The following is a 23349-nucleotide window of genomic DNA, read 5'->3' on the forward strand; positions in this document are numbered from 1 at the left end:
AACCACTCTGGGTTAAATTTAGTTCTCCCACCAGGCATTATACTGCTGGGAGTATACCTGTCAAAAAGAAAACAAATATGAGATAAGATTAAATGAATTAGCATAGAAAATCCTAACCTGTTAACGCATGAAGTGGAAAGAACTGTGAACCAAACAGTTTTTTTTTTCAAAACTGAAACATAAGTTAGTAAAATAATGAGAACAAACAAAGTAATTTAAAGGCAAATCAACAAATTTCTTACCGGTCTGCAGATTATACCTGAAACAAGAAAGATGATAAATAACATGTCCTAACATGTTTACCACCCGATAATTGCATTTTCTCCACTGCTGAATAGCTTGAACACTAATCTGAGTTCAAGCTAAGCGATGACAATTCAATTATGTATCTTTGGTATTGTTGTTGTACTATCTTCAGCAGATTATGAAACAACAAGACTTTAACAGTCTTTATTGTTTTTTGTTTGTTTGTTTTTTTATTGTCCTACATTGCTTGCATTACCTATTGTGCAGCATTGCGTATGTAAATTTTAATTCTACTGTAATTTTGTTAAAAGCTGAATATGCAACTACCACACGAAAGTATACAGAATTAAGTTGTAATCCCTATTTTGTGTCGTGGTCCTTCTTTATTATCTGCAATTAAATGATGAAATGTGTGAATTGTCGATTGAATTAGTTCTTTGCCAAATACTATTAGTTTTAGGCAAAATACAATCTCATTGTAATAAGCGAAAGATTGAGTTAAACATGTAGTATCAAATGTCAATGTTTAGCAAATTAGTAGAAAAGTTCAATTTCAGGTAGAATCTTTAGGGAAAGGTTGTTAGTAATAACTGAATAACCGCAAAGTTCACAGTTGGTTTTGTTACTCTAAGTAAAGTACAAACCTTAAAAATTGAGCTCAGCTGAACTTTTGAAATAAGACAAAGGACAATGATAATGGTCAAGGTATCATTCAGTCATTCTTCACAAAGTATATGAGATAATCCAAGAGAAATGCGTGATAAACATAGTTATATTATTTTCATCTCATTTTATCTTTTATAATTCTGTTACTGAATAGCATGAAGCACGAATCATAAAGGTAAAACAATTGTTTGGAAGGATATACTTAACTAGCGGGGTCACCCGTGGGAATCCCACGGGCATGGATGTGTGTGACATTTCGACATATTGAGTTATATGCTGCACATTCATTTTTACAAAATGGTTACTGGCAAGTCATCAGATCCAGAAATGGTGTGATGAACACAATTTATTTATTTCACATAATATGTGACCCCTCACTCCTCTCCACCTGACACTCTCCTGTCTCCACCTGACACTCTCCTGTCTCCACCTGACACTCTCCTCTCTCCACCTAGCACTCCTCTCCTCTCCAAACCCTCACATCCCTCTCCTTTCCAATCCCTCACCTCTCCAATCCCTCACACTCCTCTCCTCTCCAATCCTTCACACGCCTCTCCAATCGCGCCTCACACTCCTCTCCAATCGCGCCTCACACTCCTCTCCAATCGCGCCTCACACTCCTCTCCAATCGTGCCTCACACTCCTCTCCAATCGTGCCTCACACTCCCCTCCAATCACTCCTCTCCAATCGTGCCTCACACTCCTCTCCAATCACGCCTCACACTCCTCTCCAATCGTGCCTCACACTCCTCTCCAATCGCGCCTCACACTCCTCTCCAATCGCGCCTCACTCGCCTCTCCAATCGGCTTTCCCCGTCTCGTTTCTCTCCTTTTTCTCCCGTCTCGTTCTTTTTCTTGCTCCAAATCGGCCCGTCGGAATCGGAAATCGGCCCGTCTCGCCCGTCGGCCCGTCGGAATCGGAAATCGGCCCGTCTTGCTTTTGTGCTTGTGCGTAAATAAATTGTGTTCATGACACCATTTCTGGTGTTGGGCTAGCGGCTAGGGTGCCGGCTTAGGATCCTGGGTTCGAATCTCGGTCGATCGCCGAATTAATGCCAGGGGGGTTGACTCAGCCTGTCATCCTTCCGAGGTCGGCTAATTGAGTACCAGTTCACTGGTAATTCCCTGTTTGTCGTTGAAGGCGGCAAAAAGGGTTGGCGTCAGGAAGGGCATCCGGCCGTAAAACATTGCTTCAAAAAGGGGACAAAAAAACAACAACTACCACGGTCCCCGAAAAGGCCAACCCCCGCTTTGCGGGGAAAAATGGCCTCTAAACGGTGGTTTTTACACCATTTCTGGATCTGATGACTTGCCAGTAACCATTTTGTAAAAATGAATGTGCAGCATCTAACTCAATATGTCGAAATGTCACACACATCCATGCCCGTGGGATTCCCACGGGTGACCCCGCAAGTTTGCATTGACGTTCGTCGATGGACTCGTTCGCCCGTCTCATTCGTTTTCTTGCTGCATCCTGTTCAAGTCTGCGTTCTTCATCGATCGTCTCATTCATTTTGGAAATAGAAGTTTCCACGCAGCGCATGAATTGTCACGATCCTCAAGAGGAATTTGTCTCGTAATCATCAAATGATAAATGGCAAGTAAATTATATTGTGGAAAATTAAAGATTTCAAATAAACCTATTTAAAGTGTATTCGCACATAACTAATTTTAAAAAACGAAGAAATATCTCTCGGTAATTTCCTGAAACATATTTTACTTCCGGCTAATAATGTTGAATTAAATAAAAACGAAGAAATATATGTCGGCATCATTGTTGACGTTTTTGTGACGACTGTCATCAAACGAAAAAGTAATATATCTTAACGGAAAAGCAAAAGCGAATTTTTAATATATATGTCGACACGTTGCCGTCGGTGTCATGTTGGGCGGTGTATGATACACCTTGACGCGATTTTAAAAAATATATCTGCATTTTCCCGCGTGTGTGGAATGTTCTCAATTATTGCTGACACCGACTCTAAAACCATCGATAAAAATGAAATCATATGGTGAGTTAGATTGGAGATAAAGGCGTGAGAGAGACTCAATGGCCTTGAAGTTACAGGCATTTGAGAATTCATTTCGTTCTATAAACGGCAACTTTCATCGGATTTTCTTCTCGTTTTTTTTCAACCGAGTCTAAAACTATGTTAGCGACTGTGAAAAATGAAATGATATATCGAATTTAAAATAGATATCGACACATTGCCGTCGGTGTCATGTTGGGCGGTGTATGATACACCATGACGCGATTTTAAAAAATATATCTCTGCATTTTCCCGCGTGTGTGGAATGTTTGTGGAAAATTAAAGATTTCAAATAAACCTATTTAAAGTGTATGCGCACATAACTAATAAAAAAAACGAAGAAATATCTCTCGGTAATTTCCTGAAACATATTTTACTTCCGGCTAATATGTTGAATGAAATAAAAACGAAGAAATATATGTCGGCATCATTGTTGACGTTTTTGTAATATATCATAACGGAAAAGCAAAAGCGAATTTTTAATATATATCGACACATTGCCGGCGGTGTCATGTTGGGCGGTGTATGATACACCATGACGCGATTTTAAAAAATATATCTCTGCATTTTCCCGCGTGTGTGGATTGTTCTCAATTATTGCTGACACCGAGTCTAAAAGTAAAACCATCGATAAAAATGAAATCATATGGTGAGTTAGATTGGAGATAAAGGCGTGAGAGAGACTCAATGGCCTTGAAGTTACAGGCCTTTGAGAATTCATTTCGTTCTATAAACGGCAACTTTCATCGGATTTTCTTCCCGTTTTTTTTCAACCGAGTCTAAAACTATGTTAGCGACTGTGAAAAATGAAATGATTTATCGAATTTGATTTGAAATAAAACTGGGGGAGAGCAAGACACCACGGGCCTACAAAACAGGACTCAAAGCTATGCGAGTTAATAAAATGGTGGATATTTGTTTATAGCCACTCCCAGAATGGGTGGAGCTATGGGTGGAGCTACTCTGCAAACCGAGTAAGCCACACCCCGGACAGACACCCAACAGATAGACAGACAGACAGACAGACAGAATCATCTACGGCTATTATAATATAGATATTAGGACAAAGTCAAAAATAACAATAACATAATATACATAAGATATACATACATATCATTTCCAGTCGAGATCAATAACAACACGTACTTTACACCATGGTGTAAACGACATGCCTCCACTTCGTACAGTATTTATTTGTGACGTCATCACTGCATACTCAATTTTTCCTCAACACTGCACTTTGTTGAGTCCTCAAAAATGCACTCACCACTTGTGAAATCGATCGAACAAACGGTTTTCGAGAAAAAGACAAAGAGACATATGTTCTTCGGGGATTTGAGCTTAAAGTCGTTTTGGAAATTTGTCTTGCGATTATGGACCCAGAAAGCAATTCCATGGCTGACGATTGGTATAGGAATGTCTGTTCTGACGCTTAGATACAGAAATTCTACTAATTAATATATCAATTTAAATTTTGGAACATTGAGGGTTAAAAAATAGGAAAAATAGGAATTTCCACCAAAAAATAGGAGATTTATAGGATCCTATTAAAAAGTAGGAATAAATAGGAAAAATAGGAGGGCTAGGACCCCTGCCAAGGGGCTCTCGTGCCTCCCCTGTCCCTCTAAAAACTACCACTGTTGGTGTCGATGCATGGGTCACACTTCCGCAACCCGCTACCCATTCCATACCACCACAACCTTGCTCACTCACACCTCGCACCTCTCCCATCACCGGACCCTCTCGCTCGCACCCTCGTTCCATACCCTCCGGACCAGCCATACACCTCACTCTTGGCCTCTCACGAACATCCGGGTCCATCTCGACCCCCAAGCTTATTAAATCACCTGGCGCATCATACGCACGACCATATTGGTCACCACTTACACCGGGTCCTCTTTCTCTTCGCTTCTCCTCCATCACCTGCGAATCCCTCATCCGGTTAATGAGCACATCATCACGATCCGAACACAGACTTTGGACCAATTATTTTACTTCCTCCTTTATCTCTTTCTTATCCTCTCTCCGTCGCTTCTTAATTTCGCTCACCCCTTCTTCCACTTCTTCTAATTTCTGCTTCACCTCCTTCATCTCCTCGTGCGCCCCCTTAAGTTCTTCCTCTAACTCCACCTTATTTTTTTCTATGTGCTCCCGCACCTCCCGCTCTTTAACCTCCATCACCTCTACCACCTTGTTCATTTTCCTCGTCAGGTCCTCATGTACCGTCTGACACTCTTTTTTAATTACCCCTACGTCCTTTTTCATCTCCTTCTGTGTCGATTTTAAACTCTCTATTACCGCTGTGTTCTTCTTTACCTGGCCCCCAACTCCTTTTGTCCCACTGTCAGTTGTTCTACTCCCAGTGTCAACTCCTCTATACCACCTTGCAATTTTACAGTCCCCTTTCTCACCTCCTCCTCCATGCGCTCCTTACAGTGCCTCACCTCCTCGCGCACTCCTCCGACCTCCTCACTCACGCCTCTTCTGATCTCCTCTCCCATCACTTGCATCTCTTGCCCAGATGCCACCCTCATCTGCTCCATTTCCTCCCTGTGAGCATCCAATTTAGTTTCTACCCCCATTCTGACCCCTTCTATCTGCTGCCCCATTTTTTAAACTTCCCTTTCCGCTTGGTCCCTCATGTCCCTCAATTTGCCTTCCATACTGTTTTCTAACCCCTCTAACCCCTATTTCATCCCTTCCATTTGATTCTCTTGAGCGGCCATTCTGTTTTCTACCCCCGTTAACCCCTCCTGTATTTCCCCTAATCTATTGTCTAATCCCTCTATTCTACTCCCTAACCCTCCGATCTGGGCCCCCATGTCATCCCTTAAACCCCCGATCTGGTTTCCCATGTCATCCCTCAATTTCTCGCTATTGGACCCCATCCTTTGTTCTAACCGTTCCCCCATTTCTCCCATTTTGCCCCCCATTCTGCCCCCCAATCGCTCACTATCAGCCCTCATTTGCTCACTCTGAGCATCCATCCGGTTCCCCATTACCCCCATCATTCTGCTTTCCATTTCTTCACTATTCTTGTCCATAAGGGCCTTCATTTGTATAAAAAAAAGGTTCAAATCCACCAACGGCGCTGCTACGGTCGCGGGCGCGGTCGCCGTAGCCATCTGCGAGGCGCCATTTTGCGCGCCCGTAACCTCGTGCGCGAGGACGCCATTTTGCGAACCTGCCGCCCTCACTGCTTCGCTCTCCTCATGTCCCTCAATTTGGTCCTGGATCGACCCTGCCTCACTCTCCTCTACCGGAACCCAGCCGTCTTGATCTGCCATAGCGCGACTTTCAAAATTCGGGTTTTTATTTTAAAACAAAACAAATTTCACAGTTAATAATTTCGAGCGCGTGAAGCGCGCTTCGGGTCCAATCTCACTTCCTGACACCAATTGTTACGGATCGCGGTTTAGATGTTATGATGGGCCGAGCGGATGGTCCACCGCGACCTAACAGTTCCCCCGATTCTTCCCCCACTCACCCAATTCCACTCGAACGTTGGCCAAATCGCGCTACGCTAAATCAATGATGGAAAGGACACAACGACTGGGATAAATGAAACGACGCAAGGGGTACAGTTCTCAAGACCTCCGGAGGAGGATATAATTAGTGGTGGAGAAAAGGGGTAGATTACAAGGTAGAGTGAGGTAAAAGACACAGAAGAGATAGGCACTTAGATACAATCTTATCTATCCCAGACAGACCACAGACAAACGGAACAAGGCTGACTTACACAGGGATTGATGGCAGGGAAGGACAGGTCGGTTGATAGCACAAGGTGCACCTTGGCTCGGGGACAGGATCAAGCGCGGTCCAAAAGATGCAGGGAGGCCTCACAGCGCTCGGAGGTGGCGTCTTCCTTTCTCCAAGCTCAGCGCGCATCTGACGTCACCTCCCTCCTCCTGCGCATGCTCAGCGGGGTGTCACACGCCCTCGGCTGGTTGGCTCCGCCCCAGATGGGACCGGTCCGCCGCTTCTATTGGGTGCGGGGGTTACCGGGCTCCGCCCTTGACGAGGAGCTGACAGCGAGCCCCTACTTGGTAACCCCGTCGAGCACATGTTCGATGGCGGCTCGTTGGAAAGGCCTGGTGCCCTCCCAACACCCCCTACCAACCAAGCCGGAGTGAGGACGCGCACTCCCCGCGCCGCCGCCGTTGTTGTTGTTGTTGCTGAACCGTGAGGAAGAGCTGCGGGGAGGTATTGGGAGGTCTAAACTTCCTAACGGTGCCATACAATCACATTCTGGTGCAACGAAGAGTCAGAATTAATGGAAACGAATCCTTAACTGACATAGACTAAGAATAACTAGCAAGATGTCCTATAGTTGTCTACGTGAGATGCGGTGGACCTGGATGCGACATTTAATGGGGGAAATAGGGGGAGGTCGGGTCTACAGAGTGTTGTTTACAGAAAATGGGACTAGGGAATGGGGGATTGGGGATAGTTGGGAAGTATTGAGGAAATAGGGGAATATTTACAAGCGGATATGGATGGATGCAAATCCCATATCCGCAACAATAGCAATCAAATTGCAGTGATGTCAGCAGTTGAGATAGGGGTAACATATTGGTACAAATGCTGAAAAAAGAACAAATCAAACTCACAGATGTCACATTGGTCGATTGTACGAACGTGTACTTTGACTATATCTGCCTTGTATTCACATTATCGAGCATATCACTGAATATACAGCAAGCATAGTCCATTCTCCAGAATGCCATTCATAGCATGCTTCTGTTATTTCCTCCACTGCTGTCACCATGGTTTAAAATTACAAGAAGCACCCGCTCCCTAAAAGAGCGGCCAGGGTGGTTATGTTATTATCCTTATTCGAACGTGTAATTAAGAATACCTCTCCAAATACCTCACGCTGTGTAATTTGAAACACCTCACTGCACCGGAAATGATAAAAACACGCTTATGCACTAATTTGGGTCATGCTGATCCTATGTAGCAAGTTTGTAAGTAATCGGCCCAGAACTGTAGGAGGAGTAGCATGACAACCAAACACACACACACACACAAACAAGACAAACAAGACAAATCTGTGAATCTGTGAATCTGTGAATTCACCGGTCTGTGAATTACATCAAGGATACGATTTTATTTTATTTTCATAAATGAAAGTAAAGGTTTTTTGCCGACATAAAGCACATTGTAGATATGAGGACAATGTTTTCAAATATATAAAAATAAAAAATAAAAAAAAAATGGCAAGATACTTAAACATAATGGAGCATTTGCCATAAGGTCTTACAATCTCTGATTTTGACTTGCTTGCATTATTGCAAGAAATATATTTTCTGGGAAATGGATTGCCAAACACCATCAGGAAGTCCAGCAAGTTTGTGTCTCCAGGAATGACGTTCAGCACCTGCCAATCAAGGCGGATGGCTGTTCATGGAGAGGTGAGAAGGAAGAAAAATTGGAAAAGCATTTTTTTTTTTTTTTTTTTTTTGTATACAGAGTCGAGGCTCGTGAAAGAGCTAACATTTATCAAACAAACAAATCAAACAAACAAGCAAACAAAGTATATAAAAAGGGGAGCGATCGACAAGATGGGGAGAGAAGGGGAGGAAGCACACAAACACAACATTTGAGAGCAGGGACATCGGGAGATGTGTGGGGAGGGAGAGGGCCTGGGGGGGAGCAGTATAGGTATAAAACACAAGGACACCAAGGACTTCCAGGAAAGAAGTCGGCACCTCAAAAAGTGGATTTGGGGTGAAATTAGCGGGGGTAGAAAAGATCAAGGTTTTGGATTGGGGAAGATAAGAGATGGTGGTGAACAGCTGTTTTAAAGACCTGGAGGGAGGAGTGGGATTGAAGAGAGTGAGGGAGTTTGTTCCAGAGACGGGAGAAAAGAGGAATGAAGGAGTGAAGGTGAGCAGGAACAACACACACAACATGCATTTTAAGGCCATTTTCCCTGCTACAGCGGGGGTTAGCCTTGCGGTCCCCATGACAATCTTCTCCATTTTGCCCTATTTTCTGCATCTCCCCTTGTTAACCCCCTTGCCCGCATTTCTTCTTCCACCATCTTCAGCCAAGTCTTTCTCGGTCTTCCCCGTCCTCTACTTCCTTCTACATTCATTTCCATCACTCTTCTCAACCAGTCACTTTCATCCTTCCTCAACACGTGACCAAACCATCTCAACCTGTTCCTCTTCACAGCATCCATCACAGGCTCTATTCCCATCATCTTTCGCAATACATCATTTGTCTTCCTCTCTCTCAACGATACTCCGCACATCCACCGAAACATTCGCATTTCCACCCTTTCCAGCCTTTGTTGCTGCTCGACATTCATTACCCATGTCTCGCTCCCATAAATCATAACACTTCTCACACATGCAGCATACACCTTTACCTTCAGCTTCAACGACACTCCCCTCCTCATCAGCACGCCACTCAGTTCCCGAAACTTCTTCCATGCACATCTCACTCAAGCAACCGTTGCCGAGTCTGATCCACCTTCTCCATTCAGCATGTCTCCTAGGTAACAAAATGTTTTCACACCTTCCAGCTTCACGCTGTCTCCAAGATCCAACTCAACATTTCCTCCATCTGCAGCTCCCTCTGTGCACACCTTACATTTGAATGTAGCTGCCACACTGGTTAATGACCCTCTCAGACCACTACATTTTTGATGAACCCACTCAGCGCACATTGTACATTGAATGGAGTTCACTCCGACACCCTTCCTGCACACAGCACATGGCCACTTCACAGTTCTTTCCACCTCAGCACATGCTTTACCACTTGCCATCACCTTCATCTTTCCTATATTAACCTTCAGACCTTTTGTCTCCATACATTCCTTCCACTTGTTCATCTTTTCCTTCAGTCCATCCATACTTTCCGCAATCAACACCAGATCATCTGCATACAACAACTCCCATGGTAAACCCTCCTTTACATTCTGAGCCAGCACCTCCATCACAGCTACAAATAGTAGTGGACTTAGCACCGACCCCTGATGCACTCCCACCTTCACCTCAAACTCAACACTGTTCCCGTCCTTCGTCCTTACAGCTGTGCACGCTCTCTTTTGTACATTGCCATCACTACTCTGATCAACCATTCCTCCACTCCTAACTTCCTCAATGCCCATGTCAATACTTCGCGTGGAACCCTATCGAATGCTTTCTCCAGATCAACAAACGCAAGAAACAACTTCTTCCTCCTCTCCATGTACTTCTCCTGCAACTGCCTCACAATAAAGAGCGCATCTGTCGTACCTCTTCCTGGCATAAATCCAAACTGCATTTCGTCAATCTTCACCTTCTTCCTTATCCTCCTCTCCAACACCCTTTCCAATACCTTCATTCCATGCTCCAATAACTTTATCGCTCGGTACGAGCCACACTCCAGAGGGTCACCTTTCCCCTTGTATAGAGGGATGAGGGTACTCAGTTCACAATCCACTGGAATGCGGCCTTCTTTCACCACCAGATTACAGATCTTTGTCATTCTCTTCACACCCCAACTTCCTGCTGCCTTCAACATATCTCCCACAACTCCCGTCGGTCCTCCCGCTTTTCTACTCTTCATTGCTTTTATTGCTTCCTCAACTTCCTTCTCAGTTATCTTCTCTGCCGGTCCTAAAACTGGGTTACTCTTTATGTTGCCATCCCATTCATTCTCTGTATTCAACAGCATTTCCATATATCTTTTCCATCTTCCTTTAATTCCATCTGGGTCCACAACGATTTGTCCCACTTCATCCTTCAAGCAACTCACCCCCATCACATCACACCTCTCTTTCGCTATCTGCTTAGCAATCCCGAATACCGCTCTCTGACCCTCTTCTGAATCCAAGCGTTCTCCGAACATTTTCCTACATGCCTCCTGTGCCTTTGCTACCTCTTTCTTTGCAGCCTTCTTGGCTGTCTTATAACTTTCATGCTCTGCTTTTTCTGCTCCCGTACCCTTCGCCTTCTGCCACTCCTTGAACTTCTTCCTCTTCTCATCAATCCTCTTTCCAACTTCATCATCCCACCACCATGTTTCCGAGTGCCTCAGTGGTCCTTTTGTCCATCCACATACCTCACCAACGGCTCCCAACAGACTATCTTTCATTGACATCCAACCACTTTCAAGCTCAACCACATCATCCTCTACCCTACTCAGCCTCTCTTTTAATGCCTCCCTTACGGTCACCTCTTTCAACCTCCACACCTTCATTCTCGGTTGGTACTTCACCCGTCGAGCTCTCCTCGCACCTTTCACCCTTATGTCGCAGACAACCAAGTGGTGCTGTGAAACAGCGTCCTCCCCCGGGATCACCTTTGTGTCCCAGAGGTGCCCCCTATCTCGCCTATGCACCATCAGGTAGTCAACGGTTGTCGTCGACCCACCTGACGTGTATGTAACAAGCTTATTATCCTCTTTCTGGAACTGAGTATTACAAATCAACAAATCAGCTCCATCAGCAAACTCCAAAATCCTTTCACCCTCTCCATTTCTCACACCATATCCGTAAACCCCATGAACTCGCTCAAAACCGTCCATACTCCTTCCCACATGTCCATTTAGGTCTCCTCCTCCCACAACAACTTCCTCATCTTTCACGTTTTCCATCAGCTTCTCTATCGCACACCAGAACTTGTCCTTCTCTTCATCGCTCCGACCAACCTGCGGAGCATATCCCGAGATGACGTTCACCAAGAGCTTTCCAATCATCATTTTCACCATCATTAACCTATCACTCACTCTAGTCACACTCACCACACTGTCTACAAACTCCTCAGAAAACAGGACACCAACACCATTCACGCCCTCCGGGCACCCTTGCCACACAAACTTGTATTTCTGTCCCTGCCTACCCTTCACCATTCTCACACCACTTCCCTTCCATCTCGTCTCTTGCACACAACATATGTCCACTCTTCTTCTGACCAATACTTCCACCACTTCTCCTGATCTCCTTGTCATTGTCCCTACATTCCATGTCAGAAACCAATCTCCACTTTGGGCTGTACCCTGCTCATATGTAGTTGTAATTGTCATGGTTCTCTTTTTGAGGCAATGTTTTCATGGCCGGATGCCCTTCCTGATGCCAACCCTCTTAGTCGCCTCTTACGACACGCAGGGTAACGGTATACCTATTCTCAACCAGGGTACACACCGGGATCTTGTTTCACATCACTGTCTGGTTTCACTGTCTGGTCTTGCACTCTCTGCCCTCTACGTGCTTTATCCTCCCTGAGTATCTGCAGGATGCACGCGGTCCACCAGCAACTCCCTTCAAATGAAACTGCATAAATCCAAAAATATTGCTCACTTCCCCTCATTTATTCCTCTCTATTCCCGCCTGTGGAACCGCCTTCCACACTCTCGTCAATCTTATTATTCCCTCCGGGTCTTCAAGACAGCTGTTCACCACCATTTCAGGTGTTCCCCCATCCAAAGCCATGGTCTTTTCTGCACCTGTTAGACCACCCCCACCCTCCCAAAATTTTGCTTATGTGTCCATCTTGTCCACCCCTTGCATTCTCCTCTACCCCTCACCGTTACCTACATCCCTTGTTTATCGGTCTCCGTCTACTTTCTCCCTCTGTTCTGCTGTTTGGAGCTTTCCCTTTCCCCTGCTGTACCCTTTCTTATGTTGTGTCCTGATCTGTTCTGTGTCCTAGCTCTTCCATGAGCCTAGACAATGCATATTTAAAAAAGTTTCTAATTATTTCTGTCATAGCAATATAGCAAGAAGGATCAAGTTAAACAAGTTTCAGTGTCATGATCTCATACTTTGTCAACATTGTAATACAGCATCTGTAAATACTATTCTTTCATAAACATTAAATTTTTTGAATGTCTGGCTTTTTAAAATATGGCTTATTACCCAAACTAGCCACGTTCAGCAAATAGAGGAATGATTTTAAAATTGTTGATTTTGGTGTTTAACTTCCTCATAAAATCGTCTGTTCTTACCTTTCATAATGTCTCCTGAAAGTGAATGCCACAATCTGGAGGTATTGGGAAGAAAGGATAATTTATTTGATGCAGTTTGAAAGGTTGGCGTTTCGAATGTTATCTAAAGCCTGATAGGGTTTAGTGTTATTGTATGAGTTTGTAAGGCTGGCTTAATACTATTAAAAAGACGAAGGACTACTAAAAAAAGGGAACCATTATTGTGGCAATTTTTTTGAAACACGGTGCCGATTCAAACTTGCCAGTCATGGAGAAGGGACTAAAGGTTGCACTTTCAAATACTTTAAGTATTTGCAGGACTGCACTGAATGGCATCCAGAAAATGCCAGTGATGTCAAAGTGGCATTGATCCACACCGAGGATTTATATTCCATTCTGGACTAGACCATAGTAGCTTTATATCCAGTTGCACGTTGATTAGGAGAAAGATATGGTGCGACTCTCTGGGGACAGACAGGGGGAGGACCAGCACTTCTGACCAGTGCTTCTGAACAGCTGAATACCAAACAGGGTTCAGGATTACTTTGTGGTGAGAGTCAGTCCGAGAAGCTCAATTTCCTACATTTAATCAAGTTGGTTGTTGCAAAAATAGGGAGAGGAGTGGCGTGACATTTACAGGCATCATTGCTTCTAGGGACTGCTGTGGTTATATTTTCTAGTCTCAAAAATAATATTCCAAGTATAAGCGAAGGAGTTACATTTTCTAGTTTCAAAAAGAATGTTCCGATAACTCCCCTCAAGACTAGCCACCAATGCCTACACTGACATAATCTACATACAGAACCGCGGTATTCTCTAACTGCTCACTGTTTTAATGTACAAACATAAATAGAGGCACAATAACTGAGGCTTGTAGCGCATCTGCATTGACAGTCCTGGTGATGCAATATGTTCCACACAATACAACTTTCAATTGTCTGCCACAAAGAAAGCCTCACAATCACGTGAGCAGCCATCCTCCAAATTACAAGCTCATAAGTTTGATAAGTAATCTCAGATACCAAAGTGTCAAAGGTATACACAAGACCAGGGGTTCTTAACCTTTTTCCCTGTCAAGACCCCCAACGGATTGCCCACGATGTCCCCATACCCCCTACGCCAGACTGTTGACTGACCAAGACGTACCGAAGGGGCACATATCTAGGGGGAACTGGGGGCATGTCCCCCTATAATTTTTTTGATTTCTAGGTGCTCTGTGGTGTATTCTGAGGGGTGTTTTTACTTTAATTGCCTATTTTTTTTGATGAAAATTGGTCACTTATTACCCAGAAAATGGGCCAAGATCGGGGATCCGCGCCTGATTACCAGTCCCATTAGGTTCCAGTGTGACTTCAAAATATCTCAATAGCTTAGTTTTACATATTTGATAATTAGGAACAGAACAGGAAAGAAAATCATTCGGATTTTATCCCTATTTACTTATTTGCTTGTTAACAAAGAAACAAAACAAACTAAACTAAACTAAAACATGCAAGTTTTATGCAAATAGTTTTACTAATCTAGTGAGATTGTTGCTGCTGTTTTCGTGCAATCAGAATATGGAATTGGGGCACAGTTCGTGACAACGCCACTCGCATATCATCGGACACATCAAGTCGATTTCTCCACTTTGATTTCAGGTTCAATAATGCAGAGAAACCTGTTTCACAGAGATACATATTTATTATATATTTAAAGCTGATATTTCATTGAATTTATTACAATTTATTATAATAATTTATTACGAGTCCCATACCCTAAGATTTTGGTCCCCATATCCCCAAGGGGTATGGATACCCCAGGTTAAGAACCCCAGCGACCAGTGACTCGACAACAAGGCATACATACCTTTCATAATGACTCTGATATGCAAGTGCATTGAGTGATGGGTGATGTATGTGAGAGGATCAACAGTAGAATGATTGGGCCTGATCCCAAACTTTTTATGGGTGATCAAAGCATACTGATAAAGTTTGGCTCTACATACACTTGTTGATCAACTCTTACACAACTTTTGATATAGTGCATAGTGAGGATACCAGTAAATGTTCATTTTGGTCATGCTTGTCCTTTTCATGTGAACTGGTGTCGTAAATTAAAGTAATGTCCAATTGCTGATGCACATTCCCTACAATAAATCAGAGTTGAAACAGCCAAGCGAGTGGTGCAGCAACTCCATGGCAGCTTGCTTGAGAATAATGGCAGGAGGGGGCCTCCTCCTGCATCCTGCATAGAAGTTCCTTTTAAGGGAACATTTATTATTTACCAGCCTCAGTGGTGTAATGGTTAGAGCATCTGTTCTGAGGCTCTGAGGTCGGCGAACACCAGCTGAGTCATACCAAAGACTTTTAAAATGGTGCATGCTGCTTTCATACTCGACACTCAGCATTTAAAAGGATAGAGCACAGACAATCAACAATAAGTTTGTAATGGTAGTGTAGGCTTTGATGTGCTTAATTGTCTCCACCTGCCATCTATATTTTTGTAAGGGAACTCATATTATAATGCAGTCTGGGCCTGTTGCCTTGCTTCTCTTACTTAGCGAAATACACTTTCACTTTCCTGGGCCTATACACTTTCCGAAGTTGTACTCTTACTTGGCGAAAACAAAAAACAACCTTTAGACACAAGTTTCCACAACAAGAGGGAATATAAGGATCAGGCTTATTATTTTCAACAGGTGGAATCGTTGATTTCTCTGTATACAGTTCGGCAAGACACTCAACCTTGTCAAAGGAGCGAATGTAACACTTTCCATTAGAGTGAAGAGAATGGAGATTAGAATAGTCTCCTCTGGCCATGAGACGATTTGCTGTCCACCTCCATGCTTTCTTTTGTAGAGACCCAGAAGTTGTCTTATCATAAAAATCTGATTGAGGCTCTGCAATATATTTTCGAGTAATGTACAATATGTGTATTCCAACCTGGTGTTGGCTTAGCCGTTAGGGTGCCGGCTTGGGATCCTAGGATCCTGGGTTCGAATCCCGGTCAGATCGCTGAATTAACACTAGGGGGGTTGACTCAGCCTGTCATCCTTCCGAGGTCCGCAAATTGAGTACCAGTTCACTGGTAATTTCCTGTGTGTCGCAAGAGGCGACTAACAGGGTTGGTGGCAGGAGGGGCATCCGGCCATAAAACATTGCTTCAAAAAGGGGACCAAGGTGCCCGAAAAAGGACCAACCCCTGCTCTGCGGGGAAAAATGGCCTCTAAAGGTGATACAATATGTGTATGAATTTTGGGCTGTATTGTAAAACAAGCATCGACCTGAACATGTATTAGCCTTCCACTTGTTCCAAACACTGATCGTCTACTTCAAGTGAATTTTCACAAGCCTCATTCCAGCAAGTGGATTTGTTAATGAATCTGTGTTCTTGAGAGAATGGAATGGATCATAGCTAACTGGATGATCCCACCCACAGGGTCCTTCAGTATCAAGGCCATTCTTGTCCATGAAGCCATCCAATCAGCACAATAAATATCAGTCTGCAACCTATATCCTAGAAAGCCTTCCTTGCTATTTTTAGCCGTGTCGCAGACGCTGCTCATAGAGTGCCCTCTGCTGTTGTTCTTCTTCTTCTTGTTGTTGTTCTTGCAGAGAAGACAAAACCTCAAAGCTCCACCCATTCTGGGAACCATAGCTCCACCCATTTTGGGAGAGGCTTCATATAAACAAATATCCACCATTTTATTAACTCGCATAGCTTTGAGGCCTGTTTTGTAGGCCCGTGGTGTCTTCCTCTCTCACACAGTTTTATTTCAAATCAAATTCGTTATATCATTTCATTTTTCACAGTCGCTAACATAGTTTTAGACTCGGTTGAAAAAAAACGGGAAGAAAATCTGATGAAAGTTGCCCTTTATAGAACGAAATGAATTCTCAAAGGCCTGTAACTTCAAGTCCATTGAGATATTTTTTTTTTTAAATCGCAGCATGGTCAGGCATACACCGCCCGAAATAACAGACGGGAAAATGCCGAGATATATATATTTTGTTTAAATCGCGGCATGCTCAGTCATACACCACCCGAAATAACAGACGGGAAAATGCCGAGATATATATATATTTTGTTTAAATCGTGGCATGCTCAGTCATACACCGCCCGAAATAACAGACGGGAAAATGCCGAGATATATATATATTTTGTTTAAATCGCGGCATGCTCAGTCATACACCGCCCGAAATAACAGACGGGAAAATGCCGAGATATATATATATATTTTAAATCGCGGCATGGTCAGTCATACACCGCCTGAAATAACAGACGGGAAAATGCCGAGATATATTAAAAATTCGTCCATTTGATGACAATCGTCACGATGAAATATTTAATTTATACGTCGTCACAATAATGTGGAGAGAGGAGCATAGCTTTGTTCACGTGTCGCCACATACGGGAAATTGCCGAGATATTTTTTTTTAAAATCGCGGCATGGTCAGTCATACACCGCCTGAAATAACAGACGGGAAAATGCCGAGATACATTAAAAATTCGTCGCCACACACGGGAAATTGCCGAGATATATTTTCACTTTGCACAAAAATAACATCAAGTAATCGAATCAATAGGAATGTCCTGTGCTTATAACATCGACGTTATAGGCACAGCTGCATCTAGGCATTGTGTAACATCGACGCGGCTTTTGTTTTAATTAAAACTTTTTGTACTTGTTTTTTTTGGGTTTCTTCTGATGACTCCAATGCAGTATTTGGTTTTCTGTTTCATTTAAAATTTGTTTGAATGCCAGACAGGCAGACAAGGTAATTTGCAAAACATTATCTCACTCCTCTCTGCGTACGTGCGATCGGGACAAACTCATAGCCAAAGTACTGCTAAGCTACAGGTTTGTGTTCCGATTCTTGTTATACATAAAGATGGTCCTGGGAGGTGTGACTTCAACATCACTACTAGTAGTAGTTACATTACTGCAATACAGGCAATATTAGCTCTAGTTTATGTTTCAAGAGTAGCAGAGACTTCAAATTCTCTCTCTTTGCATTAAGTAACTCCACCACCAAAAATGAATGGAGGTTATATTTTCACCCCTGTCCCTTTGTCTGGCTGTGAGTAGGATATTTCAAAAAGTTAAGGATGGATTCGGACGAAACCTTGTGGACAGGTTGGGTGTGTGACAAGGATGAATTGATTCGATTTTGGTGAAGATCCAGATCCGGATTTGAGAAATTATTTCTTTAAAGTGTTTCTTCACACCATTGAGAGATGGAGCCAAAACGATATATAGCAAGACATAATGATATTTCATAAAGTTGTGAACGGATTATGACAAATCTTAGTGGATGAGTTGATTAGGTGACAAGAACAAGCCGATTAGATTTTGGTTCAGGTCCGAATCCAGATCCGGCCTATCATTGCGATACAAAACATAAACGGTTCAGTCTGGTGGACGTATACGCTCTACTGAGTTCCGCTCTAGTTTTCTATTGGTGTGTCAATGCCAAAACATTATTCTTGGCAAACAACACGTCTTTCTACTCCAAAATGTTCGGGAGGATTCCATAGTTAGTTTGTTTTTTCTAACTTGAGTATCTTTCATCAAAAAAATTAACTTACAGAAAGGACTTGGATTGTTCACATTAATCCGACGATTTCTTGCTCTGCCTCCAATGACATGGCTTCCAAATCTGCACAAACAGAATAACAGCATTTCCTGGAAGATAAACGGTCTTAAAATAAACACATTATGGATTCCAATGGCATATTTGATTGTCTTTCCTGCACCTCTGTCTTCAAAATGAATGCATTATATTACCAAAAGCGTTGAGACAGCAAACCTTATTCTGAAATGAATCCTTTGAAACTGAATGCACTGGTTATTCTACAATACAAAGCATGCAATCTTATTGTGACATTAAAGAGAACACTGCAAAACAAGCTTTAATGCAATACTATGGTGTCTGGGGGCAGACATTTGATGCAGTACCCTCTTACATCCACCAGTATCATAGCATGACTTGCCATGCTGCTGTGTCTGCTTGGTTCGAGGCCAACAGCATTTATAATATCAAATGGCTAAAACCCAAGTGAACCACTCTGGGAGATCTTTAACTCCACCTGAGAGTGAGATCAGTAAAAAAAAAAAAAAAAATCACCACCCATCTTGAATATTCGCTGAAGTACGAATATCACATTAGTTCTGATATCTACAAATATTGGCGAGAGTTTTGGTGACAATGCCATCCTATTAATAAAATTAACAAGAGTTACGCGTAGGTCCCCCGTCGGGGAAGTGATGTGAGTTGACAAAGTGGAAGACGCAGAAAACATGCTATGATATGAGATTTCGTTCACAAGGTTCAGACATACATGGAGGCGGCCATCTTGGATTTTGACGTGGCGACCCAATTTTCAATAGCGTTCTTCCTTATGCCTAGATACACCCACACACCAGATTAGAAGTTGGTATTTCGCTTATTTTTCAAGATATTCCGCTCACAAGGTTCAGACATATATATGGTGGCGGCCATCTTGGATTTTGACGTGGCGACCCAATTTTCAATAGCGTTCTTCCTTATGCGTAGATACACCGACACACCAGATTAGAAGTTAGTAGTTCGTTTATTTTTCAAAATATTTCGCTCACAAGGTTCACACATATATATGGTGGCGGCCATCTTGGATTTTGACGTGGCAACCCAATTTTAAACAGCTTTCTTGCTTGAGCCTAGATACACCCACACACCAGATTATAAGTTGGTACTTCGCTTATTTTTCAAGATATTTCGCTCACAAGGTTCAGACATATATATGGTGGCAGCCATCTTGGATTTTGACGTGGCGACCCAATTTTAAACAGCGTTCTTCCTTATGCGTAGATACACCCACAAACCAGATTAGAAGTTGGTACTTCGCTTATTTTTCAAGATATTCCACTCACAAGTTTCAGACATACATGGCATCAGACATACATGGCGGTGGCCATCTTGGCTTTTGACGTGGGTTGCACCCACACACCAAATTCGAATGCGGTCCTTCGCTTACGCACGCACGCATGTACGCATGCACACCCGCACGGACGGACGGACGGACACACGGACGGAGGGGAAAACCATAGTCCCCCCTTTCGCTCCGCGGTGCGACGGGGGACAAAAAGTCATGAATTGATATAACCCCTCTAATTTTCTTATTGTCCAAATACTTTTGATTATAGGATGCATCTCACATACATACATGTACATATGTATATTTTTCCGAAATAAAAATATTTTTCGGAAAGATAAATAAACAAGAAGACGTCATGTGTAGCACGATACTTGCAAAATCCACCCCCCCCCCCCAACTTTTCCATTGATACAGCAAATTGTCCATTTCATGAAGATTAAAATTTACAATCTTGATCAAAGCTCGGGTCAACAGGATGAAAAGTGACGATTTTTCAGATGAAAAATGATGATTTTGGAAGGTTGACCTTGAGTTGACCTTTGACCTTTTGACCTCAAAAATAGTTAGTTTCCCTATTTAGTGACTCAATGTGCAAACGCTATTCAATTTTCAAGTCAATCGGATGAAAATTGAGGATATTAAAAATTTGGCCTATGTTGACCTTTTGGCCTATGTTGACCTCAAAAATAGATGGTGGTTGAATTCAGTGACCATATATATAAATCCTCTTAGAAGTTCAAGTCAATCAAATGAAAATTGGTGATTTTAGAAATTTGGCCTATGTTGACCTTTTGGCCTGTGTTTACCTCAAGTATACTTGGTGGTTGAATTCAGTGACCAGATATGCAAGTCCTCTTCAAATTTCAAGTCAATTGGATGAAAATTGAGGATTTTAGAAATTTGGCCTATGTTGACCTTTTGGCCTATGTTGACCTTTTCGCCTATGTTCACCTAAATTATAATTTGTGGTTGAATTCAGTGACCAGATATGCAAGTCCTCTTCAAATTTCAAGTCAATTGGATGAAAATTGAGGATTTTAGAAATTTAGCAAAGTTGGTGACCTTTGGCCTATGTTGACCTTTTGACCGATTGACCCCAACAACAATAGGCTCCTTGCTTTTGACCAACTCTACTATTTGGTGATGTTTCGTGAAGATCGGTTGAAAAATTGTGACCTGCAGCCCGGTGACAAACAGACAGACAGACAGACAGAACCACAAACGAAACGACCAATATACTTGAAAAATCTTCGATTTTGCAAGTAATAAATGTGAGATGTAGGATCATGTTCAGAATTTTAGGATCAAGCATCTGCAAATATATATTTTCACACCATACTAGTATGAATATCGAGAATTACCAATTGTTGGAAATTACGTATTACTGTGTTTGGTTAGGCACCTGCTGAGGAGGGAGGACGGGAATGTGGTCAGGTCGGACTTTGATACGGATGCAGTTGGCAGGAGAGAAGGGGAAGATTAAAATTGAGATGGAATGAGGTGGTGGAAAGGGACATGAGAGAGGTTGTATGTTTCATATGCAGCCTGTGGCTGCTGGTTGCATCATTTTTCTGGAAGTGCGTTAGTGCTGCTGATGCCGTGCCCCAATTTCAACTTTTAGGACATAATCTGGTACTGGTACTCAATTTGCCGACATTGGAAGGATGACAGGCTGCGTGAACCCCCCTGGCATTAATTCAACGATTGACCGGGATTCGAACCCAGGATCCCAAGCCAGCACCCTAACAGTTAGGCCAACACCCAGGTTATGAGAGAGGTGGGAGTGCAGAGAGAGGATGCTTAAAGGATGGAAGGTTGCGGAGAGAAAAAAAAAGCTCATGTGGTCGACTCCACAAGATGGTGTGATTAATTAGGGGCATTGAAGAAGGGGAAGGAGTAGTAGTAGTAGCTGTATTGCTAGTAGTAGTAGTAGTAGTTTTACTGCTACTACTACTACTACTGCTACTACTGCTACTGCTACTACTACTACTGCTACTACTGCTGCTTGTAATAGTAGTCGTATGCATATCAAGAATGATGCATGATGATATTTCCTATTGGCTGGTCTTTAGTCAAATAAATCAGAGACCAAACCAGGATGTTGTGGTTAATTAACCGAACACCAGCCCTGATGTTTAATCCTATATTAGAGAACCATAACCGCTCGCAACCACATTTCTCCATACCTCCCAGTTCAACCTCCAAGTGCATCCTTTGGCTCCACTAGCCAATGGTCTAAACTCAAAACAAATAAAATAATCCATGGAAGAAAAACCTGATGGTGGGGTTCACTGCTGGGTTTTTTGGAGGCCCAAAAATCTGCAAGTAGAGGGGACAACCAATCACTTCCATGCACATGGGTATCACCAATTCTGGGAGGTCTCCAACCTGCAAATGACAGAAGGGAAAGGAATCTGTCATGTCATTGAAATGACTGAAATATTTGTCAGATTATATATCAATGAGAGTTGTATCTTGAAAGTAAGCAAAATATTTCAATGGAAGCCAGCTTGCTTACTTAGTTTAGTTATGTGATCAAATGTCGATCAAGAGTCAATTCCTCGTGTTAAACCTCTGTTGGAAGGGTAGGTTGCCAGCAGAAAGGGTGATTCACCTTGGAGCACACAGGAAACTTGTGGCTGCAAAAATATTTCTTAAAATATTGTTTATACTAGCAACGGTACCCGCCCTATGGGCGGGGCTTCAATTGGGAGGCCCAAATGAAAAGGCAAAATATCAGAAATTGAAGACTTTTTTTATTTTAAACGATTTATATAAACATCCGTTAAATCATATCACACGCAAATCATCAAAATCTAAACAGTATTTGTAGAATTTCCACACCACACCACAGAAAGCCACATCACTGTTCATATCGGTAAATATTATTCCATCGTGTTTGGAAAAACTGGAAAATTGGAAATTGGAAAAATTGGGAAAACAATATAGCCTATTTTACTCCAGGGGGTCCCAGGATTACCCACCCAAAATTTCGTTGCGATCGGTTCGGCCGTTTTTGCGGTACCTGCGGACAGACAGACAGACATTTGGTGAATTTATTATTACTAGTGGGGTCACCCGTGGGAATCCCAAGGGAATGGAGGTGTATCGTTGCGATCCGTGCAGCCGTTTTTGCGGTACCCGGGACAACAACGTCAGGCGGGAGTCCAAACCTGAAAATGCTGGAGACCAAAGCTGAAATTGGAAAAACAATACAGCCTATTTTACTCCAGGCGGTCCCAGGATTACCCACCCAAAATTTCGTTGCGATGGGTTCAGACGTTTTTGCGGTACCTGGGAACGGACGGATGGACAGACAGACAGACGGACATTTGGTGAATTATAGTAAGATTCGAGTCAATATGTTACGATTTAGACTTTATCAATAATTTTAGTTTTAGTCAATTCTTTTAATGTTAGCTGATGTGTGATGTGCTTCTTCCAACATCTAACTATTTGTCATGTACCGAATGTTGTATGTTTCATGCACTGTACATTAGAGTTTCATGGAAAAATAAAGATCTCAAAAACTTTTGTTTGAATTTACAATGAGATAATTATTCCGAGTATTTATCTAAGCAGCAGAATA

The 23349-nt window shown here is 42.7% G+C and overlaps 1 protein-coding gene across 2 annotated transcripts in view; it reads right to left on the reverse strand.

Moving 5' to 3' along the window:
* The window catches only part of LOC137416793 (deleted in lung and esophageal cancer protein 1), a 118957-nt gene that overhangs the window by 17008 nt on the left and 78600 nt on the right, over positions 1–23349 (reverse strand). For both annotated transcript variants that reach the window (XM_068102421.2, XM_078783322.1), the window contains 3 exons: positions 22036–22148; positions 18432–18502; positions 8206–8342 (listed from right to left, as the gene is read on the reverse strand). In XM_068102421.2, the coding sequence (XP_067958522.2) occupies positions 8206–8342; positions 18432–18502; positions 22036–22148 (321 nt within the window). The remainder of the gene's footprint in view (positions 1–8205; positions 8343–18431; positions 18503–22035; positions 22149–23349) is intronic.

This window comes from Myxine glutinosa, chromosome 1 (assembly GCF_964187855.1).
Source record: "Myxine glutinosa chromosome 1, kmMyxGlut1.1, whole genome shotgun sequence".
NCBI lineage: Eukaryota > Metazoa > Chordata > Myxini > Myxiniformes > Myxinidae > Myxine > Myxine glutinosa.